A 10,885-nucleotide genomic window follows, 5' to 3' on the forward strand; every position below is an offset into this window, starting at 1 on the left:
AGTATTTACACCAGCTAAAAAACAAAAAATCACTTAGGAAATGGGTATATATATATTGGTTTTGTGTAGTATTCTCTGAGGTTGTACTCTTGGTGTTGTGTAGTATTCTCTGAGGTTGTATTCTTGGTGTTGTGTAGTATTCTCTGAGGTTGTACTCTTGGTGTTGTGTAGTATTCTCTGAGGTTGTACTCTTGGTGTTGTGTAGTATTCTCTGAGGTTGTACTCTTGGTGTTGTGTAGTATTCTCTGAGGTTGGTTTGGTTGAATATTCTCCTCTTTGTTACACCTCCCAGTCTCTTCAGCCATGTTATGGTGTCACAGTCATGGTGTTCAGGACCGGTTCTGGGGGTCCTGGTTCTGGGGGTCCTGGTTCTGGGGGTTCTGGTTCTGGGGGTTCTGGTCCTGGCCTCACAGCGGCTCAGATCCGGTCTCTGAATGAAGTCTGGGTTTATTGATAGAAGCGGTCAGACAGTAAACTCTTTTCTGACGCCCTTCCTGTTTCGGTTTCAACAGACCAGTTCCTCTTGGTGTAAGGAAACGCTGTGTGTGTGTGTGTGTGTGTGTGTGTGTGTGTGTGTGTGTGTGTGTGTGTGTGTGTGTGTGTGTGTGTGTGTGTGTGTGTGTGTGTGTGTGTGTGTGTGTGTGTGTGTGTGATCTGTTGTCTGAAGTTAGTGTATGTACTCTGTCAGTCTGCAGACCCACTTCCTGTTCACCTTTGACCCACTGGTCTCTCTGTAGTGGGTTTCAGTTCTCCTGCGGTTGGGGGTCTTACTGCCTGACTTTCACATTGACCTGCAACACACTGTGATGGTTAGCATGTAGCACTAGCCATGCTAACATTTACTGCTGAGTCACACTAATATCTGGAGCTTCAGCTCGATAACTCTCAAGTTTCAAGATTCAGTTTCAAGTCTCTCTCACCGTGAGCTCAGCAGCTTCAGAGGAGATGTGGAGATGAGAAACTGAAGTCCTCCTCCAACAGAGCAACATGAATATATATAGGACATAAAACTAATATAACAGATCAAATAGTGAAAGAGAATGTTTTGAGATGTAAATAAAAATAAAATAGAGATAGTGCCAGAAGAGTCTATAAACAAGTAAATGGAATGATATATAGATCAATAATTAGCAAGATGACAGTGATTTGGTCCCTTAGTCTCTGATGTTTGACCCCCAGCTGTAGCCCCAATTTAGATCAACATTTTCTGGTGTTTTTCTCCTGGTTTGACCCAAAAATCACTTTGAGTTTTCCTAAGTTTGGTCTGATATTCTGAGTCCTGGTTCAGTCCAATGTTCTGTGGCATTTTAGACCTGGTGGTTAGGCCCAATATTTGATGGTTCTTTTTCAATCTTCTCTGATGTTTGAGCCACAATTTGGTCGTATATTATTCCGTGCTTTCGCCTCAGATGTTGGGTATGTACACTCACTATGCTAGCATGCTAACATCAGCTATGGAGTTGGAAAACAGTTGTTGTTTTAGCCCCAGTTTGGTCCGTTTGAACCCAATATTATCTTCTATCTGAGCCGGTATTGTTTCAAGTTTCTGTAATGTCTTGGCATTCATTTAGTCCGTGTTTAGGCCATCAGTAATCTTTCATGTTCTGCATTGATTTGACTTAATTTTCCCTGTGAGTTTCACTCTGGTTTTATCTGATATTCTTCAGGGTTCTTTAGACGTGTTCTGGTCCTGTTTGGCCTCTTTTCCTCAGATGATTTAGCCCAGATTTGGTCCAATGTTCTCTGGTATTTCTGTCTCAGTTAGACACAGTTTTCTCCTGAGTGTTTGTCCTCTTTTGGTCTGATATTTTTTTAATTTGTACGCCTGTATTTCACGTGAGGAACGTCTGTGTTGTTTACCAGGAGCCCGTTTTCTCCACCTGTTTGCACTCATACTCTTTTCAGTAATCCCACCATCTGCTGTCCTCTGTCTTCGTTCAGAAGTCTCTCCTCTCACATTTCTGAAAGACAGAAAGAGAAAATGTTCTGTAAATCTCATGGCTCTAATTTTACCGAGCGTCTCGGTTCCTCTGTGGGTCGGGAGACACTTCCTGAAGCGTTTAAATACAAATAAAAAGACAGAAAAAGAAGGAACGCAGCTGACGGGACGAAACCAGCTGTGAGTTCCTGAAACTCTGACGTAAGACCAGAAAACCACAAGGCCTCGAAACGCTGGACTTTCCTCCCAGCATTACAGGAACATCCTTTATTTATGGACCACATGTATGTCTTCCTTTCTCAGCTCTTAAGGTTGATTTGATGCTTTATTAAAAAGTCCTTGATTTCATTTGCTTTGAAACGCAACACGTCCTGCATGTTTCCTTGTAATACATTCAGTTTAATGTTCGTTTCCTCTGAACTGATGTCCGATTATAGTTCTGTTTTGACTGTCAAATTACCTTTAGGGAAACTCAACACTTCCAATACAGTGCCGTCCAGTTCTGACAGGCTTTACTTTGAAAAGGCTGCAGGAAAATGTCAGTGACTGTAATTTGACTTTGCATCTCAAAGCTTTACTTCACATTTGCCACCAAATTATCAACATTTAGAAAACCAGTACTGGTGAAATGTCATTATTCTTGATACTGATTTAATACCAGGGTAAAAACAAACCAATGAATCCAACATACTCTCCGTCAGACTGCTTTCTGTGAGAGGTCAAACCAGGTCAAAAGTATCTCTAATATTTGTGTAAAAACAACTGAATCTATTCAAGTTTCCCCCGAACAACTACATTTTACACGATGACATTGAACACATAAGGTTATAAGTGACCTTCACCCAATGCTAATAGAAGAGCCTGAATGCATCACCTACGTTAGCATTAGCTGTGTTAGCATTAGCTGTGTTAGCATTAGCTGTGTTACTAGTTGTGACACCACATGGTCGTCACAGCTGCTCGTGACCGATGTTTCTGTGGATTTCATTCCAGTTAAAGTCAATGTTCTCTAACTTCTATATAACGTGTGCTGATGATTCATGGGGGATTTAAATAAAGTGCTGCGAAGTGTTTCAGATTCACACGATGAGCCTCACTGTGAGAGGAAAGAGGTTTTACACAACCAGTGTTTCAGGTTGCCTCTGCTTCCTCTTTCTGCTCCTCTTCCTCTCACAGGGCGTCAGCAGACACACAACTCTTCATGTGCACTTCTTGTGCATTTTCTAACTTCATACCAGGACTACAGATCACAGAGTGGGGCAGGAATGAGTCCTTAAAGCCTTTACATTACAGCCCATTCCCCCCACACTTGATGCTTTTGTTTTCTTCGTGTTTCCAAAGATATTTCTTGAACATTTCAGGATTGTTCTAGAAGAGTTTAGTGCGATCAGCTGCTGAGGGCGAGGCTGGTCTCAGAGCTCCCCGGAGTCTGGGCTGAGACTCAGAGAGACACTCTCTCATATTCAAATCATTCCTCTGAGCTGCTCTGAGAGGAACAGGAACTCAGAGCAGCTCCACATGCTGTAATGTTCAGAAGGAGAGGATATCTATAATATCTACATCACAGAATAAATATCACACGTCTCCTGTGATGTTCACAAAGCTCTTTATGTTTCTCACACTGCCTGCTGCAGCTCCTCTGTTCACCCTCTGTCTGAAACCAGTCTGCTCTGATTGGTTAGCTGGCCGGCTCTGTTGGGATTGTTCAACCAGCTGAGAGATGTCCCGCCCCTTAGCCTGTCACTCACAATGTGTTGGAGCGCTAGCCAATAGCAGCAGTCAGTCCTCAGTGAAGCTACAGATCAAATGCACGCTGAAGGCTCTTTGAGCATGTTAGAGGGTCTCAGAGCATGTTAGGGGCATGTTAGAGGGTCTTTGAGCATGTTAGAGGGTCTTTGAGCATATTAGGGGCATGTTAGAGGGTCTTTGAGCATGTTAGAGGGTCTTTGAGCATATTAGGGGCGTGTTAGAGGGTCTTTGAGCATGTTAGAGGCGTGTTAGAGGGTCTTTGAGCATGTTAGGGGCGTGTTAGAGGGTCTTTGAGCATGTTAGAGGCGTGTTAGAGGGTCTTTGAGCATGTTAGAGGCGTGTTAGAGGGTCTTTGAGCATGTTAGGGGCGTGTTAGAGGGTCTTTGAGCATGTTAGAGGGTCTCAGAGCATGTTAGGGGCATGTTAGAGCAGCTTTTCTCTCACTGATCCTGCTGTTATGTTCCATGTTTGTTGTTTGTTTCTCGTGTGTCTTGATGTCTGTCTGTTGATGTTCCACGTGGAGCTGCTGGGATGCAAGGAGCATGTCAGACTGGATCTGACCACTAAAGTGTTATCCTATGGTATCGAAGGAGCATGTCAGACTGGATCTGACCACTAAAGTGTTATCCTATGGTATCGAAGGAGCGTCATGAAACTCTCGCTCCTTCCTGGATGTCTCTTTGTAGAGTTGCTCCTCTGAGGTCATTTTCTGTCTTAGTTTGGTCACTTTCTTCATCCCTCTGAAACTTCTGCTGTTATTTCTAGCTTTGCACCTGATTTTGTTCTTTTGAACGACTTTCCTATCAGAACAGTTATTAGTCAGTCGTCGTCCCCCCCCCCCTCAGTGATCCATGGCGATACGAAGCTCTGATGATGGTGTCAGTTATCTGGAGTCATAAAAAGAGAAACAAGCTGCTTCTCTTTCTGTCACGCAAATGTAAATAAAGTTAGACTGTGTGAGTGTGTGTGTGTGTGTGTGTGTATGTGTGTGTGTGTGTGTGTGTGTGTGTGTGTGTGTGTGTGTGTGTATGTGTGTGTGTGTGTGTGTGTGTGTGTGTGTGTGTGTGTGTGTGTGTGTGTGTGTGTGTGTGTGTGTGTGTGTGTGTGTGTGTGTGTGTGTGTGTGTGTGTGTGTGTGTGTGTGTGTGTGATAACATCTCGGTTTTGTTTGGAGACCGTTTCCTCTTGCAGCACGATTTCCATAAACACAAATATCTCTCCCCCCCCGCCCCCACACCCAGGAGGATCATGGGACGTCAGACCATCAGCCTGTAACTGAAGAGACTGAAACGCAGCCAGCAGCCAATCAGACGCTCCGAAAGGTAACAAAGGAAACACTCACAGATACTGAGACCAACAGTTAAACATCGGCACTAAAGTCATATCTAACTGAGAATAGGGCGTTATTGTTGACATTATTATTTACATTTAAATGACAGTTAGGACACTGTCATGAAGTCGTTTTTGGTCATTTTGAGGTTTTTGTAGGTTTGTGTTTTCTGTGGTTTCAAGTTTTTTTTGGAGATTTATGTTTTTTCTTTTAGGTTGTTTTATATTTTGAGCTGGGTATTAGTTTGGAGTTTGGTGCCTTTCTCTTTGTGTTTGGACCGAGATATTTGTGTTATAGTTGTGTTTATTTTGGGGTTAGGGTTTGTCGAGTTTTGTTTATTTTGAGGTTTTTATTTATTTAATTATTTGGTTTTTGGGTTGTTTCCAGGGTTTTTGTGTTTATTTACAGTTTTGTGTTTTTAGGTTTGTTGTTTTTTTAGTTTGATTAGATTTTTTTGGTCTTTGACGGAGTATGTTATTTTAGTTTGGTGGTTTTATGGAGCTTTCTGTTCTTTTGCTCGAATATTATAAACATTTTTTAGTTGTGTTTTCTTTTTTTGTTTGGTGGAGTCTTGTGTTTTTTTTGGTCATTTCGAGCATTTTCTAAAGTTACACTTTTTTGAGTTTCTTTGGACCAAGATTTGTTGTTTTTTGAGTTTCTTAGAGTTCTTTTTTTTTGCAATTGTGTTGTTTGTCAGTTGTCTTGTATCTGTCGCAGCCCCCCCCCCCCAGGTCGTCATGCAGAGCGTGAAGTGCTCGAGGTTTTCAGGTTAATTTTTTATCTTTGGACAGAGTTTTTTTGTGTCTAGAATTTTTGTTTCGTTTTGTGGTTTTATGCTGTTTCTTTGTTCTTGGGACCGAATATTTTTCATTTTGTTGGAGTCTTGTGTTTTTTGGTCATTTAGAGGGTTTGTCGAGTTTTAGTTATTTTGAGGTTTATTTTGGTCTTTGGACAGAGTTTTTATAGTTGTAGTATAGTCGAGTTATTTTGGGTCTTTTTGTGTTTCAGTTGTTTAGGAGTTGTGTTGTGTTTGGAGTTGTGTTGTGTTTGGAGTTGTGTTGTGTTTCAGTCGTCTTGTATCTGCTGCAGGTGTGAGGTGTGAGGTGCCCCCCCCCCCAGGTCGTCATGCAAAGCGTGAAGTGCGTGGTGGTCGGAGACGGAGCCGTGGGGAAGACCTGCCTCTTGATCTCATACACAACCGGAGCCTTTCCTAAAGAGTACATCCCCACCGTGTTCGACAACTACAGCAGCCAGGTACACACACACACACACACACACACACACACACACACACACACACACACACACACACACACACACACACACACACACACACACACACACACACACACACACACACACACACACACACACACACACACACACACACACACACACACACACACACACACACACACACACACACACACACACACATATTTTTCTTTATAATTTTGTGTTTGTTGCTGTTTTTTTGTAGATCTTTGTTGATTTCGGTGTTTTTGCATTTGTGTTTGATTTTTGTTGTGTTTTTTCCTCCCAAATGTCTTACCTGTGTTTCCCTGTGGTGACCTGTGTTTTATGGGCTCAGAACAGTCTCATAATACACACATACACACAGAAGGATCCACACTTGTGTTTTTCAATGCACACACACACACATGTGATCAAATGTAAATAAAATCCAAACACAGAAAAAAGTTTTACATATGTATTTTTGATCCACACATTTGTTTTCCTTTTAAAACTCTGAACCTGCAACACAAACCGCTTTCTCTGCATGCTGTGCAGTCGTGTGTGGGTTTTTTGAGACTCCCCTGACACCCGGTTCGTACTTGTAATTTGTTCTATCTATAGCCAATCAGATGTCTCCTCCATTCAATCACATGAGCGAGGGTATGATTTATTGCGTTCATGACGTAGCGCTTCATATACGCATTTTGCGCTGTCCGGAGCTGACAGGTCCATGGAGCCTGCAGGCGCTAATCTCAGGATATACATATGTACAACTTTTTTCTGTATTTGGATTTTATTTACATGAATATGAAACAGAACACACATGTGTGTGTGCATTGAAAAACACAAGTGTGGATCCTTCTGTGTGCATGTGTGGATTATGAGACTGTTTACCTGTGTTTCCTGTGTTTCCTGTGTTGACCTGTGATGACCTGTGTTGACCTGTGTTGACCTGTGATGACCTGTGTTGACCTGTGTTGACCTGTGTTGACCTGTGATGACCTGTGTTGACCTGTGATGACCTGTGATGACCTGTGTTGACCTGTGTTGACCTGTGTGTACCTGTGTTGACCTGTGATGACCTGTGTTGACCTGTGTTGACCTGTGTGTACCTGTGTTGACCTGTGTGTACCTGTGTTGAAGTGTGTTGACCTGTGTGTACCTGTGTTTACCTGTGTGTACCTGTGTGTACCTGTGGTGCGTTCAGGTGACGGTGGACGGGCGCATGGTGAGTCTGAACCTGTGGGACACGGCGGGCCAGGAGGAGTACGACCGACTGAGGACGCTCTCCTACCCGCAGACCCACGTCTTCATCATCTGCTTCTCCATCTCAAGCCCCGCCTCCTACGAGAACATCAAGCACAAGTGGCACCCCGAGGTCAGAGGCCAAATCTGCCCGGCAACAGGGAGCCAATCACAGGCAGCGATTCATTCAAACAGGGGTTTAGTGGATGTAAACAGATGAGTTTAATGGATGTAAACAGTAAACAGCAGGGTTTTAATGGAAGTAAATGACAGGGTTTCAATGGATGTAAACAACAGTTTTAATGGATGTAAACAACAGTTTTAATGGATGTAAACAGTAGTTTTAATGGATGTAAACAGTAGTTTTAATGGATGTAAACAGTAGTTTTAATGGATGTAAACAGTAGTTTTAAAGGATGTAAACAGTAGTTTTAATGGATGTAAACGGCAGGGTTTTAAAGGATGTAAACAACAGTTTAATGGATGTAAACAGTAGTTTTAATGGATGTAAACAGTAGTTTTAATGGATGTAAACGGCAGGGTTTTAAAGGATGTAAACAACAGTTTTAATGGATGTAAACAGTAGTTTTAATGGATGTAAACAGTAGTTTTAATGGATGTAAACAGTAGTTTTAATGGATGTAAACAGCGACGTTTTAATGAATTTAAACAGCAGGGTTTATTGGATATAAACGGCAATCAATCAATTTCTTTCTCTCCAAAAGAAGCCTAAATATTTCTGATTAGTGTTGTTCTGTATTGATTGACCTCTGACCTCCTGCCTCAGGTGTCTCACCACTGCCCCGACGTGCCCATCCTCCTGGTGGGAACGAAGAGCGACCTGCGGGAGGACGGCGAGACCCAGAGGAAGCTGAAGGAGCAGAGCCAGCTTCCTGTGAGCCACCAGCAGGGGGCGGCACTCGCCAAGCAGATCCACGCCATGCGCTACCTGGAGTGCTCGGCATTGAACCAGGACGGCATCAAGGAGGTGTTCTCCGAGGCCGTGAAGGCGTACCTGAACCCAACACCTGCCGCCACCAAGAAGTCCTGCGTCCTGCTGTAGATTCAAGATTTCAAGGCTTTTATCATCATGTGTTCAGAGCTACAGTGTAGATATGTCAATGATAATCTGAGGCCACAGGCTCCTCCCACAGAGCAACACAATAACACAGAAATAGAGCAAGAACAGTCTATATGCAAAGAGAATGAACCGGGATAACAGCATGTCTTCCGGTCTGAGTTTAGTTCTTTTGAGATTTGTGGGTTTTTAGTTGGGTATTTTTGAGGGTTTTTTGGTCTTTGAACCTAATATTATTTAATTGTTTTAGTTGTGTTTTCTTTTCTAGTCTTGTGGTTTTTAAGTTACAGCAGTTTGAATGGATACAAACGGCAGGGTTTTAATGGATTTATATATATTCTAGATTTAGAGAGTTATGGTGCGTTCACACCGGACGCCAGGCAAAGATTTGCATCGCTTTACAAGTTTTACTCGTTTCAAAATTGAACTAAATTTGCATCTATGTGCGGCTTTGCATTGACTTCTTATTATGTAATCACGACGCGCAAACAATTGGCTTTGCGTCCGCTGTGAACGTACCTTTAGTTTTGGGCTCTGGTTTGAACTCTAGCTGGACAACACTGTGCGGTTCTAGAAATGCATTCCAGCCGATACCGTATGATCAGATCCTCCGCACGGCCTCAGAGCAGCGTTTGAGTTTCATTAGTTTGTGAGTTTTATTCCTGTAAACATGGACATTTCAATTCCACATGTGCATACTGAACATGGGGAATATACATTCACCCCAAAGGAACAAGTTACCGTGAAGAGAACTCACAAACTAACATGCTGTGAAGCCACAAAGTTCCTTAAAGGTCACCTATTATTTTAAATCCTCCTCTTCATGTCTCTTCTACATAAACATGTGTAGAAGAGAATGAGTAGAAAACATCGCGTCATCAAACCGTACAGTTTGTCCGGCTTCACGGGGCTCAATGTGTGTTTTGGGGGGTGACAATTAATTTAAAGCTTGTATGTAATGAGTTTTTAAGAAATAATTAAAATCAAGTGAAACTCCAGCGTCCCGTCGTCTGTCCTCCAACATTTCATTTGACTCTTTGAGATGTGATTCAACTCTGTAGTATGGTGGCTCGTTAGGGCCATTTCCAGGTCAAATAAAAACATTAAAATAAGACAATGCAGACGAGGTAAAGGTAGTAACATTAAAAAAAACAAGTCAGTATTAAAGGTGGGGTAGGTAAGTTTGAGAAACCGGCTCGAGATACACTTTTTGTTATATTCCATGGAATGCTCTTAACATCCCGATAGCAATGAATATCTGAAGTGCTTTGACAAAAAATCCATTAAAAAATATCATCAGTGGAAGCCGTAGTACTGTAAAAAGCACGACCAATCATCTGAGCCGGCCCGGCTAAAATAACTGGATGGCCTACCTGCCTGTCAGCCTTCCATCTGTGCACAAACTTATCTCGTGCCCTCATTGGTCATGTGCGCATTCGTGTGTGTTGGAGGAGGGGCTCTGTAAGGAAGCGGCAGATTTTTTCCGGTTGTGTATTTTCCAATTCTAGCGATCTCGAGCCGGTTTCTCAAACTTACCTACCCCACCTTTAAATTAATTATAATTGCATTATCATGAGAATATTATATGAAAAAAGTGGTACATTGTGATCAACAACACAAATAGAAAACTCAAATTAATGAGGAAAGAAAATATGAAGTAAAAACGTAGTTCCCTAAGAGCCCAGTCTGCTCTGATTGGTTAGCTGGCCAGGCTCTGTTGTGATTGGTCAACCAGCTCACAGATGTCCCGCCCCTCACTTGGCTGCAGAATGAAGCGGCTCACAGGAGTCACGATGTAAATAGAAAACAGGAAGTTAAATAAAGAGTGACGCTGATCAGTTATCGGCACATCAGGGATATAAATATGATCTGTATTCTGTGGAGGGTAACCTTCTGAAACTCTGATTCACGAGAGACATGTCTGTTTCATCTACATTTCAGCTGCTTTGATCAGTAAACTAAATGGTATTCAAAGCTTAAAATAATACAACATAATGTTATATTTAGTGGTTTTGATCAGGACTGATGTTTGATAAAAAAAGTGTATTAATATTGGATTAATATTTATAACAATATTTTATAAATTTGATTTATTTCCCAAGACATGGTATATAAAAAAGGTTGAAATTCAGAAATATTAATATTTTTGGTTATATATTTTAATTATCAATCACATATCCTACACTGTAAAATAAACAATTATAATTCATAAAATAATTACACTTTAGTATTTACCCATAAAAGACCAGCAGAAGCATTTTGTAAGCAAACAGTTTCATTTCATTTCATTTTTCATGTAATCGTTTATT

At 41.8% G+C, this 10,885-nt stretch overlaps 1 protein-coding gene across 1 annotated transcript in view; it reads left to right on the top strand.

Annotated features, from left to right (window-relative positions):
* The window catches only part of LOC117488200 (rho-related GTP-binding protein RhoG-like), a 13,052-nt gene extending 3,478 nt beyond the window's left edge, over positions 1 to 9,574 (top strand). The window contains exons 2-5 of the mRNA XM_034137001.1: positions 4,929 to 5,009; positions 6,107 to 6,271; positions 7,461 to 7,631; positions 8,286 to 9,574. Of these exons, the coding sequence (XP_033992892.1) occupies positions 6,143 to 6,271; positions 7,461 to 7,631; positions 8,286 to 8,561 (576 nt within the window). The 5' untranslated portion in view covers positions 4,929 to 5,009; positions 6,107 to 6,142 and the 3' untranslated portion in view covers positions 8,562 to 9,574. The remainder of the gene's footprint in view (positions 1 to 4,928; positions 5,010 to 6,106; positions 6,272 to 7,460; positions 7,632 to 8,285) is intronic.
* Positions 9,575 to 10,885: the final 1,311 nt, after the last annotated feature.

This window comes from Trematomus bernacchii, unplaced genomic scaffold (assembly GCF_902827165.1).
Source record: "Trematomus bernacchii unplaced genomic scaffold, fTreBer1.1, whole genome shotgun sequence".
Lineage (NCBI taxonomy): Eukaryota > Metazoa > Chordata > Actinopteri > Perciformes > Nototheniidae > Trematomus > Trematomus bernacchii.